The sequence below is a fragment of the Moschus berezovskii genome, chromosome 23, assembly GCF_049115385.1.
Source record: "Moschus berezovskii isolate FMDL1 chromosome 23, NW_MosBer_1.0, whole genome shotgun sequence".
NCBI classification, from domain to species: domain Eukaryota; kingdom Metazoa; phylum Chordata; class Mammalia; order Artiodactyla; family Moschidae; genus Moschus; species Moschus berezovskii.
This window is the reverse complement of record NC_142482.1, coordinates 46166807-46193444: the sequence shown is the minus strand read 5'-3', so window position 1 is coordinate 46193444 and position 26638 is coordinate 46166807. Positions and strand designations below refer to the sequence as shown.

General features: G+C 40.2%; 1 protein-coding gene and 1 non-coding gene across 2 annotated transcripts; one reads left to right on the top strand and one right to left on the bottom strand.

Moving 5' to 3' along the window:
• The first annotated feature begins 10900 nt into the window (after positions 1–10900).
• LOC129543436 (placental prolactin-related protein 3-like) lies at positions 10901–25940 on the top strand. The gene is made up of 5 exons (XM_088831408.1): positions 10901–10955; positions 18741–18922; positions 23079–23186; positions 24939–25118; positions 25749–25940. Exons 1-5 carry the CDS (start codon positions 10901–10903, stop codon positions 25938–25940), a joined length of 717 nt encoding a protein of 238 aa, XP_088687534.1.
• LOC129543920 (U6 spliceosomal RNA) lies at positions 16050–16157 on the bottom strand. The gene has a single exon (XR_008683377.2). It is a non-coding gene; the product is annotated as a U6 spliceosomal RNA (small nuclear RNA).
• Positions 25941–26638: the final 698 nt, after the last annotated feature.

The following is a 26638-nucleotide window of genomic DNA, read 5'->3' as shown; positions in this document are numbered from 1 at the left end:
TCCAGAGAGAAGAAATCCAGCTCCACCCACCAGAACATCGACACAAGCTTCCCTAACCAGGGAACCTTGACAAGTCACCCATCCAATCCCACACACAACGAGGTAACTACATAATAAAGAGAACTCCACAAACTGCCAGAAGACGGAAAGGCCACCCCGAACACAGCAATATAAGCAAGATGAAGAGGCAGAGAAACACCCAACAAGTAAAGGAACAGGATAAATGCCCACCAACACAAACAAAAGAGGAAGATATAGGGGACCTACCTGATAAAGAATTTCGAATTTTAATAGTGAAAATCATTCAAAATCTGGAAAGCAAAATGGAGTTACAGATAAATAAACTGGAGAAAAGGATTGAGAAGATGCAAGAAATGTTCAATAAGGAATTAGAGGAAAAAAAAAAGAGTCAATATACAATGAATAATGCAATAGATGAGATCAGAAACACTCTGGAGGGAACAAACAGTAGAATAACAGAGGCAGAAGACAGGATAAGCGAGCACTAGAAGATAGAATTGTAGAAATAAATGAAACATAGACGGAAAAAGAAAAAAGAATTTAAAAAAATGAGTACAATATTAGAGACATATGGGACAATATTAAACGCCCCAACATTCAAATCATAGGAGTCCCAGAAGAAGAAGACAAAAAGAAAGACCATGAGAGAATACTTGAGGAGATAATAGTTGAAAATTTCCCTAAAATGGGGAAGGAAATAATCACCCAAGTCCAAGAAACACAGAGAGTCCCTAACAGGATAAACCCAAGGCGAAATACTCCAAGGCACATATTAATCAAATTAACAAAGATCAAACACAAAGAACAAATATTAAAAGCAGCAAGGGAAAAACAACAAATAACACACAAGGGGATCCCCATAAGAATAACGGCGGATCTTTCAGCAGAAACTCTTCAGGCCAGGAGGGAATGGCAAGACATACTTAAAATGATGAAAGTAAATAACCTACAGCCCAGATTACTGTACCCAGCAAGGATCTCATTCAAATATGAAGGAGAAATCAAAAGCTTTACAGACAAGCAGAAGCTGAGAGAATTCAGCATCATCAAGCCAGCTCTCCAAAAAATACTAAAGGATCTTCTCTAGACTGGAAACACAGAAAGGGTATATAAACTCGAACCCAAAACAATAAAGAAAATGGCAACGGGATCATACTTATCAATAATCACCTTAAACGTAAATGGGTTGAATGCCCCAACCAAAAGACAAAGGCTGGCTGAATGGATACAAAAACAAGATCCCCATATATGTTGTCTACAAGAGACCCACCTCAAATCGAGGGACACATACAGACTGAAAGTGAAGGGCTGGAAAAAGATATTCCATGCAAATAGAGACCAAAAGAAAGCAGGTGTAGCAATACTCATATCAGATAAAATAGATTTTAAAACAAAGGCTGTGAAAAGAGACAAAGAAGGAAACTACATAATGATCAAAGGATCAATCCAAGAAGAAGATATAACAATTCTAAATATTTATGCACCCAACTTAGGAGCACCGTAATATGTAAGACAATTACTAACAAGTATGAAAGGGGAAATTAACAATAACACAATAATAGTGGGAGACTTTAATACCCCACTTACATCTATGGATAGATCAAGTAAACAGAAAATTAACAAGGAAACAAAACACAAACTTTAAATGATACAATAGAGCAGTTAGACCTAAGATATCTATAGGACATTTCACCCCCAAACAATGAATTTCACCTTTTTCTCAAGCGTACACAGAACCTTTTTCAGGATAGATCACATCCTGGGCCATAAATCTAGCCTTGGTAAATTCAAAAAAATTGAAATCATTCCAAGCATCTTTTCTGACCACAATGCAGTAAGATTAGATCTCAATTACAGGAGAATAACTATTAAAAATGCCAACATATGGAGGCTGAACAACACGCTGCTGAATAATGAACAAATCATAGAAGAAATCAAAAAAGAAATCAAAACATGCATAGAAATGAATGAAAATGAAAACACAACAACCCAAAACCTCTGGGACACTGTAAAAGCAGTGCTAAGGGGGATGTTCATAGCAATACAGGCACACCTCAAGAAACAAGAAAAAAGTCAACTAAATAACCTAACTCTACATCTAAAGAAACTAGAAAAGGAAGAAATGAAGACCCCCAGGGTTAGTAGAAGGAAAGAAATTGTAAAAAATAGGGCAGAGTTAAATGCAAAAGAAACAAAAGAGACCATAGGAAAAATCAACAAAGCCAAAAGCTGGTACTTTGAGAAGGTAAATAAAATTGACAAACCACTAGCCAGACTCATCAAGAAACAAAGGGAGAAGAACCAAATCAATAAAATTAGAAATGAAAATGGAGAGATCACAACTGACAACACAGAAATACAAAGGATTATTAGAGAATACTATCAACAATTATATGGCAATAAAATGAATAACTTGGAAGAAATGGACAAATTCCTAGAAAAGTACACCTTGCCAAAACTGAACCAGGAAGAAATAGAAAATCTGAACAGACCCATCACAAGCACAGAACTAGAGGAAGTAATCGGAAATCTTCCAGCAAACAAAAGCCCAGTTCCAGACGGCTTCACAGCTGAATTCTACCAAAAATTTAGAGAAGAGCTAACATCTATTCTACTCAAACTCTTCCAGAAAATTGCTGAGGAAGGAAAACTTCCAAACTCATTCTATGAGGCCACCATCACCCTAATCCCAAAACCTGGTAAAGATCCCACAAAAAAAGAAAACTACAGGCCAATATCACTGATGAACATAGATGCAAAAATCCTTAACAAAATTCTAACAATCAGAGTCCAACAACACATTAAGAAGATCATACATCATGACCAAGTAGGCTTTATCCCAGGAATGCAAGGATTTTTCAATATCTGCAAATCAATCAATGTAATACACCACATTAACAAAATGAAAAATAAAAATCATATGATTATCTCAATAGATGCAGAGAAAGCCTTTGACAAAATACAACATCCATTTATGATAAAAACTCTCCAGAGAGTGGGAATAGAAGGGACATATCTCAACATAATAAAAGCTATATATGACAAACCCACAGCAAACATTATCCTCAATGGTGAAAAACTGAAAGCATTTCCCCTAAAGTCAGGAACAAGACAAGGGTGCCCACTCTCTCCACTACTATTCAACATAGTTCTCGAAGTTTTGGCTACAGCAATCAGAGCAGAAATAGACATAAAAGGAATCCAAATTGTAAAAGAAAAAGTAAAACTTTCACTGTTTGCTGATGACATGATCCTCTACACAGAAAACCCTGAAGACTCTACCAGAAAACTACTAGAGCTAATCAATGAATACAGTAAAGTTGCAGGATATAAAATCAACACACAGAAATCCCTTGCATTCCTATACACTAATAATGAGAAAATAGAAAGAGAAATTAAGGAAACTATTTCATTCACTGTTGCAACGAAAAGAATTAAATACTTAGGAATATATCTACCTAAGGAAACAAAAGACTTGTACATAGAAAACTACAAAAGACTAGTGAAAGTAATCAAAGAGGACACTAATAGATGGAGAAATATACCGTGTTTGTGGATTGGAAGAATAAATATTGTGAAAATGAGTATACTACCCAAAGTAATTTATACATTCAATGCAATCCCTATCAAGCTACCAATGATATTTTTCACAGAACTAGAACAAATAATCTCACAATTTGTATGGAAATACAAAAAACCTCGAATAGCCAAAGCAATCTTGAAGAAGAAGAATGGAACTGGAGGAATTAACCTGCCAGACTTCAGGCTCTACTACAAAGCTACAGTCATCAAGACAGCATGGTACTCGCATAAAGACAGAAATATAGATCAATGGAACAAAATAGAAAGCCCAGAGATAAATCCACGCACCTATGGACAGCTTATCTTCGACAAAGGAGGCAAGAATATAAAATGGGCAAAAGACAGTTTCTTTAACAAGTGGTGCTGGGAAAACTGGTCAGCCACTTGTAGAAGAATGAAACTAGAACACTTCCTAACACCATACACCAAAATAAACTCAAAATCGATTAGAGAGCTAAATGTAAGACCAGATTCTATAAAACTCTTAGATGAGAACGTAGGCAAAACTCTCTCCGACACAAATCACAGCAGGATCCTCCAAGACCCACCTCCCAGAATATTGGAAATAAAAGCAAAAATAAATAAATGGGACGTAATTAAAATCAAAAGCTTCTGCACAGAAAAGGAAAGTATAAGCAAGGTGAAAAGACAGCCTTCAGATTTAGAGAAAATAATAGCAAATGAAGCAACTGATAAATGACTAATCTCCAAAATATACAAGCAGCTCCTGAAGTTCAATTCCAGAAAAATAAGTGACCCAATCAAAAAATGGGCCAAAGAACTAAACAGACATTTCTCCAAAGAAGACATAAAGATGGCTAACAAGCACATGAAAAAATGCTCAACATCTCTCATAATCAGAGAAATGCAAATCAAAACCACAATGAGATACCATTTCACACCAGTCAGAATGGCTGCTGTCCAAAAGTCTACATGCAATAAATGCTGGAGAGGGTATCGAGGGAAGGGAACCCTCTTACACTGTTGGTGGGAATGGAAACTAGTACAGCCACTGTGGAGAACAGTGTGGAGATTCCTCAAAAAACTGGAAATAGAACTGCCATACGATCCAGCAATCGCACTCCTGGGCATATACACCGAGGAAACCAGAATTGAAAGAGACACATGTACTCCAATGTTCATTGCAGCACTGTTTATAATAGCCAGGACATGGAAGCAACCTAGATGTCCGTCTGCAGACGAATGGATAAGAAAGCTTTGGTACATATACGCAATGGAGTATTTTTCAGCCATCAAAAAGAATGCATTTGAATCAGTTTTAATGAGGTGGATGAAACTGGAGCCTATTATACAGAGTGAAGTAAGCCAGAAAGAAAAACATCAATACAGTATACTAACGCATATATATGGAATTTAGAAAGATGGTAACCTTAACCCTGTATATGAGACTGCAAAAGAGACATAAGTATATAGAACAGTCTTTGGGACTCTGTGGGAGAGGGTGAAAGTGGGATGATTGGGGAGAACGGCATTGTAGCATGTATATTATCATATGTGACCAGTCCAGGTTCGACGCATGATACAGGATGCTTGGGGCTGGTGCACGGGGATGACCTGGAGGGAGGATATGGGGAAGAGGGAGGTGGGAGGGGGGTTCAAGAAAGGGAACACATGTACACCCGGGGCAGATTTGTGTCAATGTATGGCAAAACCAACCAATATATTAATGTAAGGTAATTTGCCTCCAATAAAATAAATTAAAAAAAGAAAAAGAATTGGTGATGCCATCCAACCATCTCATCCTCTGTCACCCTCTTTTTCTTCTGCCTTCAACTTTTCCCTGCATCAGCGTCTTTTCCAATGAGTCAGCTATTCACATTAGGTGGCCAAAGTATTGGAGCTTCAGCTTCAGCATCAGTCCTTCCGAAGAGTATTTGGGGTTGATTTCCTTTAAGGTTGACTGGTTTGATCTCCTTGGTGCCCAGGGACTCTCAAGAGTCTTCTACAGCACCACAGTTTGAAAACATCAGTTCTTCAGCACTCTGCCTTCTTTATTGTCTGTCCAGCTCTTACATGTGTACATGACTACTGGATAGAGCATAGCCTTGAGTGTACAGACCTCTGTCGGCAAAGTGATGTTTTTGCTTTTAACACGCTGTCTAGGTTTATCATAGCTTTCCGGCCAAGAAGCAATCATGTTCTAATTTCATGATTTCAGTCACCATCCACAGTGATTTTAGAGCCAAGAAGAGGAAATCTGTCACTTCTTCCACCTTTTCCTCTTCTGTTTGTCATGTAAGTGATGGGACCAGATGCCATGATCTTAGCTTCTTTGATATTGAGTTTTAAGTCAGCTTTTTCACTCTCCTATTTCACCATCATCAAGAGGCTCTTTAGTTCCTCTTCACTTTCTGCCATTAGAGGGTATCATTCACATATCTGAGGATGGTGTTATTTATCCCAGCAATTTAGAACTCCAGCTTTTAGGACACATCAAGTCCAGTATTTCGCATGACATGCTCTGCATATAAGTTAAATCAGCAGGGTGACAATATTCAGCCTTGACAGCCTCCTTTGCTAATTTTGTACCAGTTAATTGTTACTTGTCTTCTTCTAACTGTTTCTTTTTGAACTGCATACAGGTTTCTCAGAAGACGGGTAAGTTTGGTCTGGTATGCCCATCTCCTTAAGAAATTTCCACTTTGTTGTGATCCACACAGTTTGCTGAGGTCAATGAAGCAGATGTTTTTCTGGAATTCCCTTGCTTTCCAACAATGTTGGCAACTTGATCTCTGGTTCCTCTGCTTTTTCTAAAAGCAGCTTGAACATCTGGAATTTCTGGATTCACATAATGCTGAAGGCTATCCTGGAGGATTGAGCATAACCTTACTAGCACTGGAGATGAGTGCAACTGTTCAGTGGCTTAAGCATTCTTTAATAATGCCTTTCTTGGGAATTGGGACGAGGATCAACCTCTTCCTGTCCTCTGGCCACTGCTGGCTTTTCCAAATTTACTGACATGTTCTGTGCTGCACTTTAATAGCATCATCTTTTTTTATGGGCAGCTGTGCTTAAGACCCACTTGACTTCACATTCCAGAATTTGTAGCTCTGAGTGAGACACTACAGAATTGTGATTAGCTGGGTCATTAAGATATTTTATTGTGTAGTACTTCTGTGTACTTTTTCCATCTTTTATTGGTCTATTCTGCTGTATTAAATCTCAAAACACCAAAGAGTCAAAGTGATCTTGGGAAAGAAGAACAAAGTTTGAGACTAAGGTTGCTGATTTCAAATTGTATTAGAAAGCTATAGTAATCAAAACAGAATGATTTGCTCCTGGCACGAAAACAGACAAATAGATCAACAGAGCAAAGCAGTGAAGCCAGAAAGAAACGCACACCCATATATTGACAGTTAGCTTATGAAAAAGGAGCCAAGAATATCCAGTGGGGAAAGGACATGCTTTTCAAAAATGGCACTGTGAAAACTGGATAGTCCTATGAAAAAATGAAACCATGCCCCTGTCTTTTACCATACACAAAAATCAACTAAAAAGGGATGAAAACGTTGAACATAAGACTTTAAGTGAATATACCCCTAGAATAAAACATCGAGGTAATCTCCTTGCCATCGGTCTTTGCAACGAGTTTTTGGGTTTCACACCAAAAGCAAAGGCAACAACTGCAAAAACAAACAAATGGGACCACATCAAACTCCAAACAAGGGAACACCAACAAAATCAAATGGCATTTTACAGATTGACAGAAGATATTGCCAAATCATATATTTGATAAGGGCTTAATATCCAAAAATACATGAGACATACAACTCAGGGGCAAAGGTGATCGCTGAAGGACTGATGCTTTTGAACTGTGTTGTTGGAGAAGACTCTTGAGAGTCCCTTGAACTGCAAGGAGATCCAACCAGTCCATTCTAAAGGAGATCTGTCCTGGGTGTTCTTTGGAAGGACTGATGCTAAAGCTGAAACTCCAATACTTTGGCCACCTGATGTGAAGAGTTGACTCACTGGAAAAGACTCTGATGCTGGGAGGGATTGTGGGAGGGAGGAGAAGGGGATGACAGAGAATGAGATGGCTGGATGGCATCACCAACTCGATGGATGTGAGTTTGAGTGAACTCCGGGAGGTGGTAATGGACAGGGAGGCCTGGCGTGCTGTGATTCATGGGGTCACAAAAGTTGGTCACGTCTGAGTGACTGAACTGAACTGAACTGAATCTGAATTTTTAATGGAGCATAAGAAAAGTAACAGTTTCAAGAAATCTGAAGATTATATTGTAGATGAGAGACACAGCAAGGTTTTCCTTCTAGAAAGACTAAAGCCTGTGCCTTCCTGGCATTACTTTCTTCATCTCCACTCACTTGTTTGAAAATTAGAGTTCACAGTGTCCATTCTTCAGTCAATAGCAATCACCCCACAGTGAGCTATGATATGCACAAAGACAGCCCCACTAGGGGGAAAAAAAGACAACTAATATTTGCATACTTACCAATGAGGCATATCAAAAGGACGGTTATTTCCTGGGTTTACCACTCCATTGTTTTCTATATTTCATTTCAAAATTGAGCCACAAAGTAAGGAAAATGAGTTAAAAGACCTCAATAAAATATAGATAGAAAATCAGTTTTAAATGGGAGCATTCAGCTCAGTTCAGTTCAGTTCAGTCACTCAGTCATGTCCGACTCTTGGCGACCCCATGAATCACAGCACTCCAGGCCTCCCTGTCCATCACCAACTCCCGGAGTTCACTCAAATTCATGTCCATCGAGTCGGTGATGCCATCCAGCCATCTCATTCTCGGTCGTCCCCTTCTCCTCCCACCCCCAATCCTTCCCAGCATTAGGGTCTTTTCCAGTGAGTCAACTCGTCACATGAGGTGGCCAAAGTATTGCAGTTTCAGCTTTAGCATCAGTCCTTCCAATGAACACCCAGGATTGATCTCCTTTAGAATGGACTGGATGGACCTCCTTGCAGTCCAAAGGACTCTCAAGAGTCTTCTCCAACACCACAGTTCAAAAGCATCAATTCTTCAGCGATCAGCCTTCTTCACAGTCCAGCTCTCACATCCATACATGACCACAGGAAAAACCATAGCCTTGACTAGATGGACCTTTGTTGGCAAAGTAATGTCTCTGGTTTTTAATATACTATCAAGGTTGGTCATAACTTTCCTTCCAAGGAGTAAGTGTCTTTTAATTTTCTTGGCTGCAATCAGCATCTGCAGTGATTTTGGAGCCCCCAAAAATAAAGTCTGACACTGTTTCCACTGTTTCTCCATCTATTTCCCATGAAGTGATGGGACCAGACGACATGATCTTTGTTTTCTGAATGTTGAGCTTCAAGCCAAACTTTTCACTCTCCTCTTTCACTTTCATCAAGAGGCTTTTGAGTTCCTCTTCACTTTCTGCCATGAGGGTGGTGTTATCTGCATATCAGAGCTTATTGATGTTTCTCCCAGCAATCTTGATTCCAGCTTGTGCTTCTTGCAGCCCAGTGTTCCTCATGATGTACTCCTCATATAAGTTAAATAAGCAGGGTGACAATATACAACCTTAATGTATTCCTTTTTCTATTTGGAACCAGTCTGTTGTTCCATGTCCAGTTCTAGCTGTTGCTTCCTGACTTGCATACAGGTTTCTCAAGAGGCAGGTCAGGTGGTCTGGGATTCCCATCTCTTTCAGAATGTTCCACAGTTTATTGTGATCCACACAGTCAAAGGCTTTGACATAGTCAATGAAGCAGAAATAGATGTTTTTCTGGAACTCTCTTGCTTTCTCCATGATCCAATGGATGTTGGTGATTTGATCTCTGGTGCCTCTGCCTTTTCTAAACCTGCTTGAACATCTGGAAGTTCACAGTTCACATATTGCTGAAGCCTGGCTTGGAGAATTTTGAGCATGACTTTACTAGCATGTGAGATGAGTGCAATTGTGCGGTAGTTTGAGCATTCTTTGGCATTGCCTTTCTTTGGGATTATAATGAAGACTGACCTTTTCCAGTCCTGTGGCCACTGCTGAGTTTTCCAAATTGGCTGGCATATTGAGTGCAGCACTTTTATAGCATCATCTTTCAGGATTTGAAATAACTTAACCGGAATTGCATCAACTCCACTAGCTTTGTTCGTTGTGATGCTCTCTAAGGCACACTTGACTTCACATTCCAAGATGTCTGGCTCTTGGTCAGTGATCACGCCATCGTGATTATCTTGGTTGTGAAGATCTTTTTTGTACAGTTCTTCTGTGAATTCTTGTCACCTCTTCTTGATATCTTCTGCTTCTGTTAGGTCCATACCATTCCTGTCCTTTATCGAGCCCATCTTTGCATGAAATGTTCCCTTGGAAACTCTAATTTTCTTGAAAAGATCTCTTGTTTTTCCTATTCTGTTGTTTTCCTGTATTTCTTTGCATTGACCTCTGAGAAAGGCTTTTTTATCTCTCCTTGCTATTCTTTGGAACTCTGCATTGAAATGCTTATATCTTTCCTTTTCTCCTTTGCTTTTTGCTTCTCTTCTTTTCACAGCTATTTGTAAGGCCTCCTCAGACAGCCATTTTGCTGTTTTGCATTTCTTTTCCATGGGGATGGTCTTGGTCCCTGTCTCCTGTACAATGTCATGAACCTCCATCCATAGTTCATCAGGCACTCTAAAATGGGAGCATTAATGGATTATAATTTGGGGGTAATTTATTACTACTGTTGTAACTGTATTCCATTTGATTCTTGACTGCATCAGGTTAATAATTTATTATATATATTAGTACTAACACAGGGACACAAACTTCTAAAATTATAGTGAATAGAGAAAGATATAGAATATATTAAGCATGAAGTGAAAGTAAGGGAAGTCACAATGGTAGTAAAGTAAAGGGCAGTATTGCCTTGAGAGGAAGGAAGGAAGGTTCTCAAAGTTTCTTGAAACACTACGAATGAGCCAGATGTGAGGAATTAGCTTAATTTGTAAACCAGAAACTCTACCAGGAGAAATTCAAGTTCATAAAAGCATTACGATGCTAAAACCCAGAATTTAGATGGAGAACAGGGTAGGGGAGGTTATACAGACATTCAGAATTCTCCATTGCTTAGTGCATCAGGCACTCAAGGACCACCCTCGCTGAAGTCTTTCTCTATTGCTCAACCTACAGGTACCAGCATGGAGAAAGAGATATCTCTACCCCACAGGCAGTTGAACCCTACTTTTATGGCCTCATGGTTCTTCTTAAGAAGCATCCATGCAGCAGATTTCCTCCATCCCATCCCATCGGGCTGACTCCCCACGGTTAACAGGAGTCCTCACCCTGGGATCATTTCGCAATCCCCATGGCTCCAGCTCCCAGCTTCTGTGGACACCAGTGGACTTACAGCCCTGTCCGAGGTATGAAAGGCTGCAGCGTGACTTGTCTCTGTGGTTCTCTCTCCATTCAGACTGTCACAGATTAGTTAGTTCACTCCCCAACCGCTTCAAATGACTCCCCCGTCCCAGTGGACGGCCATGGATGCGGGGATCTCTCCCCTGCTCTTCAACTCCCTCTCCCCTGGATGCAGGCTGGTCCCACTTACTCTGTTCCTTCTTTCCCCTTCCTCCCTGTCCCTTCTTTCCTTTGTCCTACTGAGCTCTGTATGGATCCGGATATTCCATCTCAGTATTCAGGGAGTCCTGCCAATGTTCACCTGGTCTTCTGTGAGAACTGCTGCGTCTTTAGACATTCTAGATGCATCGGTGGAGAGAGGTGTACCCCACTTCCACCTACCCCTCCGTCACCTTGTCCACCCTCATTTGTGCTTGTATTAGAAACGAGTCTCCCTTTGTATTAAGTAACACTGCCATCACCACACATGTTTAACTTTTGCTCTGAGGAGAACACAGGTGAGTTCCACTCTCCTCAGTTCAGTCAGTCATTCAGTCATTCAGTCATTCCACTCTTTGTGACCCCATGGACTGCGGCAATCCAGGCTTCTGTATCCATAACCAACTCCCTGAGCTTGTTCAACCTCATGATTAGATCCCATGATTGGATCCCATGATTAGATCATGAAGCTCAAACTTAGATCCTCAGACCTTATTACTATTTTATACATGAAAATATGTAACCTTTAAAAATCTCTCCCTATTTTCCTACCTTCCAGTTTTTGGCACTCATTATTCTACTCAGAGTTCTTTTTTTTTTTCTGAGATTCCTTATAATTGAGATCATATGGTATTTGTCTTTCTCTGACTTAGCTGACTTAGGGTTATGCCCTCCAGTTTCATCCATGTTGCCGCAAATGAAGGATTTCTTTCTTGTTTTAATGGCTAAATAATATTTACCTTGGACTGCAAGGAGATCCAACCAGTCCATTCTAAACGAGATCAGTCCTGGGTGTTTTTTGGAAGGACTGATGCTAAAGCTGAAACTCCAGTACTTTGGCCACCTGATGCGAAGAGTTGACTCATTGGAAAAGACTCTGATGCTGGGAGGTATTGGGCGCAGGAGGAGAAAGGGACGACAGAGGATGAGATGGTTGGATGGCATCACCGATTCGATGGAAATGAGTTTGAGTAAACTCCAGGAGTGGTGATGGACAGGGAGGCCCGGCGTGCTGTGATTCATGGGGTCACAAAGAGTCCAACAGGACCGAAAGGACTGAACTGAACTGAATATGTGTCACATCAGATTGTTGTAATCCATTCACCTGTTGAAAGATTATTGTTTCTATACCAAGGCTACTGTGAATAATGCTGCAGTGAACATGGGAATACAGATCTCTCTTTGAGACAATGATTTCATTTCCTTTGACTATATATCCAGAAGTGCGATAATGGATCACATAACTGTTCTCTTTTAAATTTCTTAAGGAACTCCACAGTATGTTTCCCTGGGAGTTGTACAGGTATACATTCCTACCAACAGTGCATAAGCACTCCGTTTTCTCCACTTCCTCAATAACTTTGTCATTTCTTACATTTTTGGTACTAGCCATTCAAACAGGCATGAGGTGATATCTCTTGTGCTTTTGATCTTCATTTCCTTTGATTATTAGTGATGCTGAGCATCTTGTCATGTCCCTCTTGATCATCTATATGTTTTATTTGTGGGAAAATGTCTATGCTTTAAAGATGTAGCATACATTATGTTTACTATATTCCAATATGCGAAACTCAGTTGCTTACCTATATATCAACAACGAACTACCATAAAGTGGAATAAAGAAAACAATCCCATTAACTATTGTATCAAAAAATGATAAAACACTTAGAAATAAACTTAAGCAAGGTGTTGAAAGATTTTATGCAAAACCTTTAAGACATTGATAGAAATTTAAAGAGTTAAAGATATGTAATGTTAGGTTGCCTATACTTGAGGTAGGATTTTTATTACTATAAACTTCCCTCTTAGAACTGCTTTTGTTGCATCCTCTAGGTTTTAGATCATCATGTTTTCATTGTTCTTTGTTTCTAGGAATGTTTTGATTTCCCTTATTTTTTCAGTAACCTGTTCATTATTTAGAAATGTGTGTTTAATCACCATGAGTTTGTATTGTTGATTTTAGTTTTTGCTGTTATCGATATCTAGTCTCACAGTGTTGTGGTCAGAGAAAATGCTTGATATAATTTCAATTTCCTAAAATTACTGAGGTCTGATTTGTCTCACAAGATAAGGTAAAAGTTCCATGTGCACTTGAGATGAAAGTGTATTCTTCTGCATTTGGATGGAATGTGCTGAAGATATCAGTTAGGTTTGTTTGCCCTAATACTTCCTTTTAGGTTTATGTTTCCTTATTAATTTTCTGTTTCGTTGATCTGTCCTTGGTATAGGTGCGGTGTTAGCATGCCCTACTCTTATTGTGTTACTGTCAATATCCCCTTTTATATCAGTGTTTACCTTATGTGTTGAGGTGCTCTTATGTTTGGTACATAAATAGTTAAAATTGTTATGTCTTTTTCTTGGACTGATCGCTTGATCATTTGCTAGTGTCCTTCTGATATATGAAAATCGTCAATCCGACATTCGTTTTTTTCCCCATTTGCATGGAATATCCTTTTCCATCCTCTCACTTTTAGTCTGTATGTGTCTCTAGGACTGAAGTGGGTCTCTTGTAGACAGCGTATATATGGGTCTTGTTTTGTATTCATTCAGCCAGTCTGTGTCTTTTGGTAAGAATGGGAGAAGATAATAGCAAATAAAACAACTGATAAAGGATTGCTTTCCAAAATACAAGTAGCTCAAACAACTCACTCATCAAAAGCAAAGGCAAGAGCTGCAAAAATAAACTAGTGAGTCCACATCAAACTCAAAAGCTTCTGCATAGAAAAGAAGCCATGAATACAATGAAATCACAGCCTAAGGAATGAAAAAAAAGATATTTGCAAATCACACATTTGGTAACGGCTTCATATCCAAGTATATATGAGAGACTCATGCAACTCAGTAGGAAGAGAAATCAAACAACCCAAATTTTTAAATGAGCAAAGGAAGAGTAAGTGTTTTGGAAAATCTGAAGATTAGCCTGTAGATGACAGACGCTGTAAGCTTTTCCTTCCGAAACAGGAGCCTGTGTCTTCCTGGTATTGCATTCTTTATCTCCAATCACCTGTGTGGTGACTGCAGTTCACACCATACCTCCTTCACTCCATAGCAATCACCCGACACTGGGCTATATGTGCTAAGAATACCCGACTAACTCTAACAAACTAATAATTGAATACTTAATCTTGAGGCATCTAAAATCCAAGGTGATTTTCAGAATTTTCCACTCCATTGTTTTCTACATTTTGTTTCAAAATTGAAATACCTAGTAAGGAAAAATGAGTAGGGAACCTCAACAGTACATGGATAGAAAGTCACTTAAAACTGGGAGCTTACTGGATTATAATTTGGGGGAATGTATTATTACTAATACTATTGTAATTTTATTCCCTTTACGTCTCAGGTACCCTAGGTTGCTATTTATTGAAAATAGTGATACCAACATAGAGACAATAGACTCAAGTTACAGTAGATTGAGAAAGACAAAGCTTATGAGGCAGGAAGTGAAATCACAGAAAATTAGCAATGGTATCAAAACAAGGGGCAGTGCCACCTAGAAGGAAGCAGAGCTCTCTAATGTTTGGAGAGAACACGGACAAGCCGGATGTGAACCACCAGCTTAAGCTGTGCACCAGACACTGCACCAGAAGGGACAGGACGTTCATGAAAATATGCCGACGCCAAACGCCAAAATCCAGACAGTAAGAGAGTTCAGTTCAGTTCATTTCCGTCGCTCAGTCGTGTCCGACTGTTTGCGACCCCATGAACCACAGCACGCCAGGCCTCCCTTTCCATCACCAACTCCAGGAGTTCACTCAAACTCATGTCCATCGAGTCGGTGATGCCATCCAGCCATCTCATTCTCTGTTGTCCCCATCTCCTCCCGCCCCCAATCCTTCCCAGCATGAGTCTTTTCCAGAGAGTCAACTCATTGCATGAGGTGGCCAAAGTATTGGAGTTTCAGCTTTAGCATCAGTCCTTCCTACTGAAAACTACTCAGAGAGGTAGACATGGAAGCAAACACACTAATGAACGTTAGAAAGATCAAAGCACTAAAGGGTCTGAAAAATAAATCGTGCAGAGACTTCTTAGTCTGATCAAAGAATAAGAGAATCAAACTAAAAAACCAGAATATAAAGACTTGTGCACATGATAGAACCAGAGAGCGCTCAGGAGAGAAAATTTCGGACTTAGTGGACCAGCCTCCCACATCAGGAACAAAAACCCTGGGCAGGACTCATGACTGTGCACTCACGGGAACAGCCTCCTTCTCAACGTTTGGGCACTATACCACCTAAAAGCGAACGCGGACAAGGATTATAGCTTGCTATGACACTGAATCAGGACAATAGAGTTTGTTAGCTTACTTTTCTCAGTCAACTATAAAGTTAATGAATCACTAACCAATGATCATTGACACCATCAGTGTCACCATCATCTGATTGCAGTCAGATCCTCTTTAGTATACAATGGTTATCTGAACCTGTAATATGAGCCCCAATGCTGCTGCTGCTGCTAAGTCACTTCAGTCGTGTCCGACTCTGTGTGACCCCATACGGAAGCCCGCCAGGCTCCCCCATCCCTGGGATTCTCCAGGCAAGAACACTGGAGTGGGTTGCCATTTCCTTCTCCAATGTGTGAAAGTGAAAAGTGAAAGTGAAGTCGCTCAGTCATGTCCGACCCTTAGTGACCCCACGGACTGCAGCTGACTAGGCTCCTCCAACCATGGGATTTTCTAGGCAAGAGTACTGGAGTGGCTTGCCATTGCCTTATCCATGAGCCCCAATAACAGTTTTGATAATTGAATCTATTGATGTTTAACTGAAGGGTAATTGCTTTACAATACTGTACTGCTTTTGACCAAACATCAACATGAAATAGCCATAGGTATACCTATGTCCCCTCGCTCTTGAACCTCCTTCCCACCTTCCTTCCCATCCCAACCCTCGAAGTTGTTACAGAAAAATATGGAAGGCTTCACAAATTTGTGTGTCATCCTTGGGCAGGGGCCATGCTAATCTTTTCAGTATTATTCTAATTTTTTATATATGTGCTACCAAAGCAAACACACCAATAACAATTTAACAGGAAAAAAATTCATATAGTTGGTTATCTACCAATAAATGATCAATTACATTATTAGGAATTAGGGTATTCTTCTATATTTACCACCTCCTATAAAATCAAATTTTATAAGGGCCAAAGTTCCATGAAGGAATTAAGCACATATGTATGCATAACACATGTATCAGTTCAGTTCAGTTCATTTCAGTCTCTCAGTCATGTCCGACTCTCCACGACCCCATGAATCACAGCACGCCAGGCCTCCCTGTCCATCACCAACTCCCGGAATTCACTCAAACTCATGTCCATCGAGTTGGTGATGCCATCCAGCCATCTAATTCTCGGTCGTCCCCTTCTTCTCCCGCCCCCAACCCTTCCCAGCATCAGAGTCTTTTCCAGTGAGTCAACTCGTCACATGAGGTGGCCAAAGTATTGCTGTTTCAGCTTTAGCATCACTCCTTCCAATGAACACCCAGGATCGACCTCCCTTAGAATGGACTGGTTGGATCTCCTTGCGGTCCAAGGGACTCTCAAGAGTCTTCTCCAACACCACAGTTCAAAAGCATCAGTTCTTCGGCAATCAGCTTTCTTCACAGTCTAACTCTCACATCCATACATGACCACGGGAAAAACCATAGCCTTGACTAGATGGACCTTTGTTGGCAAAGTAATGTCTCTGCTTTTTAATATATTATCAAGGCTGGTCATAACTTTCCTTCCAAGGAGTAAGCGTCTTTTAATTTCATGGCTGCAATCAGCACATGTATACTTACACAGAAATATATGTACACAAATACATCTATGTTATAAAAGCTATTATTCTCCTTGCCTGTCACAAGAAGCTCTTTAGTTGATGAGAGAGATAGTCCCAAATTTCTCCAACATATATGTCTTCCTTTTGAGAACCACTTCTTTTATTTTCATCATCTAATTTTAAATAATGATTTCATTCTTAGATACCATGCCCCATAAAACTAACTAAGAGCAGAGAAAACCTAGTATATGCTGATATCAAATCCTTAATCAAATTACCACTGTTCTGGTAAATTGGAAAAAAGAATCATGTTCAGATCTCATTCAGGAGGATAAAATCTCTATTTTATCAGTTCTTTTGTCCAAACTCAATTCTTGCTAACTTCAGTCTTAAATTCTGCTTACTTAAAAAAGATGCACAAGAAAAGTATTATTAAAATCATGCTTGCAAGAGTCTATTTTTTACGCTTCTGTTGGCCAGAGGTAGGGCCAGGAATAATTTCTGAAATATTGCAAAACATCATGGAAGCATGAAGGTCTAGTTCTACTATCAAAGAGAAGATGTTTGGAGATGGTTCAAAAACTAAGCCCCGTGGGTTGTCAGGATGTACTCCGGACCAGACAGATAAATTTTGTCTTAAAAAGTCAAAGTCAGGAAAGGGCAGGCCTTGTTTGCAGAGCTAACGATGTTGTCTTGGGTGGTGACCAGGTAATATTCTTGTATTACCATTTGGAGATTCATTTGCTCTTTTCTCAAAGAAACAAATGTAATGAGAAGATTAAAGACGCATAAAAGTGGAAGAGCTGCCAAGTTGCCTAGAAGAAATGCTAGGCAGAAGAACCAGGCCCCCAGCCTGATAACTGTCAAAGACTTTAACAGTGAGTGTTTTATAGACAGAGCAGAACAAGTGGATAAAACCAGTGTTCTAGGGTCACTGCTGTTTCGCAGTCAAAAGACAAAATATTTTTCTCTTTAAGCAGAGTCATCACAGGTCCTGATGTGGTCCTGGTTACACGCATGCTGACAGAGAGCCCACAGGCATGTGTGATGACATCAGGAAGTAAACAGATGAGTGTATTGGAGCCCAGTCACCTGCATCTGCTAATAATGGGACCTGGGGAAAATCACTTGCCCTCTCCAAGTCATCGCATCTTCATTAACACAACTTGATGATCATAGTGAAGGTTAAGGCTATCTCACAGGGTTGCTGTGAAACACAAATTTTAAGATGTTTTAAAGCTTTTGGGAAAGTATCAAAGATATGCATGGGGTTACTAAGGTGAGTTAGCAGATCCAAGGTACAGTATCCTTTTTCTCTTAGTGTTCTCTCTGTACTCAATAGTAGCAATCAGTCAGTCATGTGTTCACTCTTACCCAGCGTGATGGTAAACCACACAGATCAATTGGACTTTTCATGTCATTTCAGTGTCTAAAATGCAAGCATTAGTCAATGTAGAGTGAAAAAATTGCAAACTCCAGAGGGCCTCCCTGCCAGAGTCTGCAGAGTCCCAACAGTAAACTGTGTTTAAAAAAAATGGCCTAAACACTCTGGCTCAGTATTAAGTTCCAAATATTTGCAGTTCACAGAAGTACTTCTGGGAGCAATACAAAAATACAGGGAGTAACCTACTTCTCCAACTCTCTATCTGTGCAAATACCATCATCATCCATCCGAATTTACCAAGAAAGTGCTCCTTCTTCCCCAGCCCAGTTACTACAGCACCAACTCCTGCTCAGAGCAACAGGGAAAGAGAAGGCTTCCTTCCAAAGGATGGATTTGATAAGCTCAGGTGAAAAGATAATCTCAGAACGGCTCATGTTTTTATTTAAACAGGGTTTTGCCTGCTTCTGTTGCTGGTCATGTCAAATCTGCTCCTGTGCAAAGGCAACTCATGCCCGTCCTGCTGTCCTGACGTGTTTGACATCCCCCTGGAATCCCTTACAGAACTGTTTACCAATGCCTCCCACCTGTCCTACGACATCACTATCCAATCCACAATAATGTTCAATGAGTTTGTAAGTACTGTGGTGGTGGTTGTTCAGTTGCTAAGTCATGTCCAACTCTTGCGACCCCATGGACTGTAGCCCACCAGGCTCCCAGATGGAACCTTTGCATAAGTGACTGGGCTAAACTGTCTTTGAAACAAGAAGGCTGCATCAGCCAAACGTCAAATAACAGTCTCTAGGTCAAAGAAGCCATCAGCTCATAAGATGTGGAAATCGAAGAAAGATTCAGTTTTGTGAAATCTCAAAGATTGCTAAGAAGTGCAATAACTTTTTCAATTTCCTTTCATTAATTTTCTTCTGTAAATTTCCAAAATAAATGATTTTGTATTTGTAGCCTAGGAATGCCATAAAAGAATACAATAGACTCAGTGGAATAATCAACAGAAATTGATTTCCTTACAGTTCTGGGGGCTAGAAGTCGCAGATCAGGGTGCCAACAAGGTCAGGTTCTGGTAAGAATTCTTTCTTCCCAGGCTGGATTCTCTGTGCGTCCTCACACAGGGTGGGCGTTGGGGAAGAGAGACAGAGGAAAAGACGCAGAGATGCAGAGACAAGGAGAAAACTCTCTGGTGTTTCGCTTCATGAAGACACTAAACCTATTGGATCAGTGTTCCACCCTAAGAGCTCATTTAACCTTAATGGGCTTCACTGGTGGCTCAGATGGGAAAGAATCTGCCTGCAATATGAGAGACTTGGGTTCTATCCCTGGGTCTGGAAGAGTCCCTGGAGAAGGGATCAGCAAGCCACTCCAGTATTCTTGCCTGAGAAATCCCATCGACAGAGGAGTCTGGTGGGCTACAGTCCATGGGTTCCCAAAAAGTCGGAGCCCTTTTCAAAACACAGTACTTTGGCAGTTAGGGCTCTAACACATGAGCCTGAAGAACACACATTCAGTCCATAACACTACCTGACATAAAGCACTTTTAGGTGGGACTGGGGAAAAGGAAGCATGTTGATTTTCTGGTCCTTCACTGTCTCTCTGGGCTTTCTTCTCCAGGCTCAGAGTAAATAGCCAATAAATGAGAACTGCTCTGCAGTGAACTGGGTGTATGGAACATGTTAAACAAAGCTGAGTGCCAGTCACAAAAATGAATAATGGTAGTTTTTTTAATGCTACAAATTATTGTTTTAAAATTTGCAGCAAATAGGTTTAGAGTTACCTTAGAAGGGGAGTTTACAATTGGAAACAATTATTCTCTTTCTGATGAAGATATTTGAAAGTTGTATGTTAATTCTTTTAGGTCAATCAAGGAGCCCACAGTAGAGCAGAAGCTAATAAAAGGCGGAGCTAAAGGTTCCACTAAATTCACCCAGTTCTTTTTACTCACTAGCTTTTGTTTCATCCTTCATTTTTGACTGCCCATTTTTTTCCCAACTCTTCCAAGTAAGCTTTTGAAATGTTCCTAACTTTCGCTAAAGATTCAGTTCAGTCACTCGGTCGTGTCAGACTCTCCGCGACCCCATGAATCACAGCACGCCAGGCCTCCCTGTCCATCACCAACTCCCGGAGTTCACTCAAACTCATGTCCACAGAGTCGGTGATGCCATCCAGCCATCTCATTCTCCGTCGTTCCCTTCTCCTCCCGCCCCAACCTTTCCCAGCATCAGAGTCTTTTCCAGTGAGTCAACTCGTCGCATGAGGTGGCCAAAGTATTGCGGTTTCAGCTTTAGCATCACTCCTTCCAATGAACACCCAGGATCGATCTCCCTTAGAATGGACAGGTTGGATCTCCTTGCGGTCCAAGGGACTGTCAAGAGTCTTCTCCAGCACCACAGTTCAAAAGCATCAATTCTTCAGCGATCAGCTTTCTTCACAGTCCAACTCTCACATCCATACATGACCACTGGAAAAACCATAGCCTTGACTAGACAGACCTTTGTTGGCAAAGTAATGTCTCTGCTTTTTAATATATTATCAAGGTTGATCATAACTGTCCTTCCAAGGAGTAAGCGTCTTTTAATTTCATGGCTGCAATCAGCATCTGCAGTGATTTTGGAGCCCAAAAAAATAAAGTCTGACACTGTTTCCACTGTTTTTCCATCTATTTCCCATGAAGTGATGGGACCAGATACCATGATTTTTGTTTTCTGAATGTTGAGCTTCAAGCCAGCCTTTTCACTCTCCTCTTTTATTTTCATCAAGAGGCTTTTGAGTTCCTCTTCACTTTCTGCCATAAGGGTAGTGCCATCTGCATATCTGAGATTATTGATATTTCTCCCGGCAATCTTGATTCCAGCTTGTGCTTCTTCCAGCCCAGCATTCCTCATGATGTACTCTGCATATAAGTTAAATAAGCAGGGTGACAATATACAGCCTTGACGCACTCCCTTTCCTATTTGGAACCAGTCTGTTTTTCCATGTACAGTTCTGACTATTGCTTCCTGACCTGCATACAGATTTCTCACGAGGCAGGTCAGGTGGTCTGGTATTCCCATCTCTTTCAGAATGTTCCACAGTTTATTGTGATCCACACAGTCAAAGGCTTTGGCATAGTCAATGAAGCAGAAATAGACGGTTTTCTGGAACTCTCTTGCTTTCTCCATGATCCAGCGGATGTTGGCAATTTGATCTCTGGTGCCTCTGCCTTTTCTAAAACCTGCTTGAACATCTGGGAGTTCACGGTTCACATATTGCTGAAGCCTGGCTTGAAGAATTTTGAGCATGACTTTACTAGCGTGTGAGATGAGTGCAATTGTGCGGTAGTTTGAGCATTCTTTGGCATTGCCTTTCTTTTGGATTGGAATGAAGACTGACCTCTTCCAGTCCTGTGGCCACTGCTGAGTTTTCCAAATTGGCTGGCATATTGAGTGCAGCACTTTCACAGCATCATCTTTCAAGATTTGAAATAGCTCAACTGGAATTCCATCACCACCACTAGCTTTGTTCCTAGTGCTGCTTTCTAAGGCCCACTTGACTTCACATTCCAAGATGTCTGGCTCTAGGTCAGTGATCACGTTATTGTGACTATCTTGGTCGTGAAGATCTTTTTTGTACAGTTCTTCTGTGTATTCTTGCCACCTCTTCTTAATATCTTCTGCTTCTATTAGGTCCATACCGTTCCTGTCCTTTATCGAGCCCATCTTTGCATGAAATGTTCCCTTGGAATTAGTTTTTCTCTATCAATGTGTTAGCTAAATTTTTCTACTCTTATTATTCTTAGTCCACTGCTTAGTATTTCCTGTAACTTTATGCCATGTTTTTCTGACGTACCATTTTGTCACCATAAACAACATTGTTTTCTGCACCTGGAATGAACACTAAGCTTTTTGGTGTGCGGATTCAGAGATAAGTCGGTCATAACTGTATAACTCCTTATAAGGGAATATATTGGCTCTGCTGCTACTGCTAAGTCACTTCAGTCGTGTCTGACTCTGTGTGACCCCATAGACGGAAGCCCACCAGGCTCCCCTGTCCCTGGGATTCTCCAGGCAAGAACACTGGAGTGGGTTGCCATTTCCTTCTCCAATGTGTGAAAATGAAAAGTGAAAGTGAAGTCGCTCAGTCGTGTCCGACCCTTAGCGACCCCATGGCCTGCAGCCTACCAGACTCTTCCATCCATGGGATTTTCCAGGCAAGAGTACTGGAGTGGCTTGCCATTGTCTTCTCCGATATTGGCTCTAACCCACAGTAAACAAGAGATTAAATAGTTAAATACAGCTGCGTGCATGCATTCTGAGTCACTTCAGTTGTGTCCAACTCTGCAATCCTACTGTCTGTAGCCCAACAGGCTCCTCTGTCCATAGGATTCACCAGGCAAGAATCCTGGAGTATGCTGCTGTACCCTCTTGCAAGGGATGCTCCTCACCTAGGGATCAAACCTGAGTCTTCTTATATCTCCTGCATTGGCAAGAATGTTCTTTACCACTACCATCACCTGGGACGCACCAAGTATTGGTACAAAAGTACTATATTAGGTTCAAATACTAAAAAATAAAATAATAATAATAATAAAATAAAGAAGGGAAAAGGTTGAACTTAGAAAAGTTAGATGTAAAATCATTTTTATAGAGACAATATATAGAAAATATAGGAAAAGAATGACTTTCAAATTTTGTGATGCCCCCCATTAAAAAAATTTCACATCTGTCAAACATGTTAATGTTCTGTAATGGGTTCATCTACTGAAGGCCCAGCAACCCTAACTAATTGCGTGATCACTTTCAGGATTTAAAATATGCACAGGGCAAACTGTACTATATCAATTCCACCAACAGCTGCCATACCAATTCCCTCCATATGCCCGAAGAAAGAGAAGAAGCCGAAAAGTTGAATGTGAGTCTTTCACCTGGGTTTTTCACCAGCTCAAAAGAGACAGTATGTAGCTTACCTAGCTTCAGATTATTAGAAGTAATGGTAACTGTACATGCAGAAAAAGGTGGAGGAATGGTAAGCAATTGAAGAGAAATTATATTATGCAGTTGATGAAGCATGAGTGAAATCAAGGGATGACTAAAGATCTGTAGTAGCAAAATAACAGATCTGTAAATTGTCCATGCAGACAACTTTAGTTCAACCAATGCATTAGACACAGGATTGCAGCTATTATTCTGTATGAAAACAGGAAATGAATGGGAACTTCCATGTGTAAAATATAAGATTGAAAAATTCATGGTTATGTAAGAAACACACCCAGTTTTGAGTACTCCCTGTAACTAGTGACTCATACATGGGAGTCCTGTACTGCACCACCCGAGCCATAACGTCTGCCTTTCAAGGCTCTCCTGATTCTTCTTCTACTTCTCTGACACCTTCATTTGTCATTCTCAATGACTCTTCTGTCACCTTTTATTCTTAATTTGTAACTTTCCTCCACAATGGCCTATAAAACATTGCTTTGCTTTTCATGGCCACAACAATTGCCTCTGTTCTGAGGACAACGCAGTTTACATATCAAGCCTCAATCATTTATGGGAGCTCCAAATTTACACCGTTATAATCTCTCCTTTCTGATTTCCTGCATTATCCTTCGTACTAACATTATTTAAAATATTTTCACATGCATCCTCCCTTAGAATACTACCTTCTCCCTCTACAACTTTCTTAATGATACCAGCATTCTTTTCCTCTGTTAAGCTCATTAATAATGAGGATGATCAAGCAAAGGAAAAAGGTCAAAGAGGAAGAAGAGGAGGGATTTTTCAATAAGCTTAAATTAAAAGTTTATTGAGAGCTACTACATGGCCATGCATTTTACTAAGCACTTTATGTGCATTATTGTATTTAATCCTATCCAGATCTCTGTTCTTTACCACTAAAACAGTTCATGGCTGTAAAGAAATCAAGCATATTAACTAGAGATCTTCAGCCCCTGGGATTTTCATGCTGAATTCTGCTAGTTGCAGTGAACTAGGATGGGAAACCCTCCATTGTGAATCCCACTGATGCTGTTACTAAAGACAACACTGTGCCATTTTCTGCCGGGACACAGTTTAACAAAAAAGACTTTTCTGATATCAGCATGGGGGCCGGTATTGGTATTAACTGAGGAAAGAAAGCATGTTCAGGAATGTCATGTCTTCTTCATTGTCTCTTTGTTGTAATATCAAAACAAATTACCGATCAAAAATCAATACGAATGACTCCTCTGATTCATTAATACGGATGAATCACTGGGTGACAATGATGCGGGCACAGGTGGAATCCCTCGTTCCTGGGTCAGGAACTGCAGGCACACACTGACTTGCCATAAATACTTAGATTTCTCTCACGCAAAGATACAAACATAAAAGAACTCACTGAGTGCTGGTAGAATTTCAGAGGGAAAAAGAAAATTCTTCATGTTACAAATTCAAACTCATCAGAAGACTTAGTTTCTAAAATAACCTAGATTTTTAATAATTCAGCAAAGTGTGAACTAATAGCCTACTTTATACTTTTGCAACTTTTACTACCCTCAAAAATTTCTGCATACACATAGGAATAACCAAAAGTATTTTAGGTCAGCTGCTCTGAGCAAACATCACATGTTACCAAAACCACTGAATTCTGATTATTTTAATGAGACGGTTTCTTATGGTTGCTTAGAATGAAGACCTTAGTAAGTGGATACTCATGTTACTGTACTCCTGGCATGAACCTCTGAATCATATAGCCACGGACCTGCAGAGTACGGAAGAAGTCTCAGATGCTATCGCATCAAGTGCCGCAGAGAGTCTGAAAAAGCTGCTAGAACTTCAAGCATTCATAGAGAGGCAATTCAGCCAGGTGAGCATCCTGCAAATGGCTTTGTTGCTTTGTTCATGAATGAAAGAGGTGACCTCTGTAATACACAAGAGTTTGGAAATATCACATTTTGTAAGAAAAATATTTATGACTTCCAAATGCTAGACTGCTACTACATAAAGCAGGAGCCTAGTCATTCATAGTGATAGATTCTACTGTAAAGGAATCAGCATTTCACTGCAGTCTTTGACATGTGCAGCCTTCCCTGCATTGCACACAGTTCCACCAAAAGCTCTCCTCTTCCTGGGCACTGGTGGTTGCAATGTTCTCAAGAGTCAGAGGCTAGAGAACAGAATTTCCAAGATCAACATTTTCTTCAAAGTATCCCAGGCCATCTGCTATGGAAGTTCTACTTGTCTTCTTTCTCTGTTCTCCTCAAATCAAAGGATGAGAGTGGAAAGGAAGAAAAGGAGAAAGTTAAAACTCAACTTGAGTTATGTTTCTACTTTTTAGATTCCTAATAGTTTTCTCATTGGCTGGCTCCAAAATCCATATCTAGAGAGTTTTATATTGGTATGTCTTCCCCAAATTTTAATTTGATAATTAGAAGCAAAAAAAGATAAGCAAATCCTAATAAAACACATGAGAAGTCATTATCTTTTTGGTATTCAGATTATTTTTCAAGTAAGACAGAAGTTGATTGACGCTCGCATTACCTGGTCAGGACTCCCATCCCTGGTGTCCAGCGATGAAGAGACTCGTCGTTCTGCATTTTATATCCTCTTCCGGTGCCTGCGCAAGGATTCAAGTAAACTTGACACGTACACCAAGATCCTGGCGTGTCGAATCCACAAATCATGCTGAATCTACATCCATCCCATCCAGCCCTGAGATGGTCATAATGATCTATCCCACAGCAAGCGTCTTTGAAATTTACAGCTTTTAATGCATGCTCTGTGAAATGGGTCTTCTCTTAAAAAAATAAACACAGACTCTGTAGAGATGACAAATCAAAGAGGGCAATTTGTTAACATTGATCTTCATTTAATAGAAAATCAAAAGAAAATCCACCCCTACAATTGAGAGAATGAAGCTCCTATTAAAATTAGCCGCAAATAGCAGAAGCTGGCATTACAAATAAGACCATTAAGAGATTACTTAAGAATCACAGCCAATTATTCTGGGTCAAGATATTAGAATCAAAGAATTAGACAATTGTTCATGGTTCTGGTCATGCTACCAAGAAGACTGAATTCTCAGGATTCCTCATGAAATCCAGTCATGAACTGTCAGCCAACTCTCACAGTGTTACACCAAGCAATATAAATGCTTTGTACCTGTATAAACAGCAAGGTTTACTGAACCGTCTAAAGATTGTTAGGATGCTGTCTTAGTCATTCTGGGTTGCTATAACAAAATATAACAGACTTAAAAACAATGGAAATGGAGTTCCACAGCGTGGTCATGCAGGGTCCTCTCTGGTCACACACTTCTTACTGTATCCTCACATGCGGGGAGGGCTCAGGAGTTCTGTGTGTCTCTTATATATAAAAGCTCTCATC

What these genes read in the sequence shown, in the direction of transcription:
- LOC129543436 (XM_088831408.1), top strand. Translation starts at nt 10,901, where the DNA reads ATGGCTCCAGCTCCCAGCTTCTGTGGACACCAGTGGACTTACAGCCCT. An exon ending in GACTTACAGCCCTGTCCGAG is followed by an intron (nt 10,956 to 18,740) that starts GTATGAAAGGCT and finishes TTATTTAAACAG; the next exon opens with GGTTTTGCCTGCTTCTGTTG. An exon ending in CAATAATGTTCAATGAGTTT is followed by an intron (nt 18,923 to 23,078) that starts GTAAGTACTGTG and finishes GATCACTTTCAG; the next exon opens with GATTTAAAATATGCACAGGG.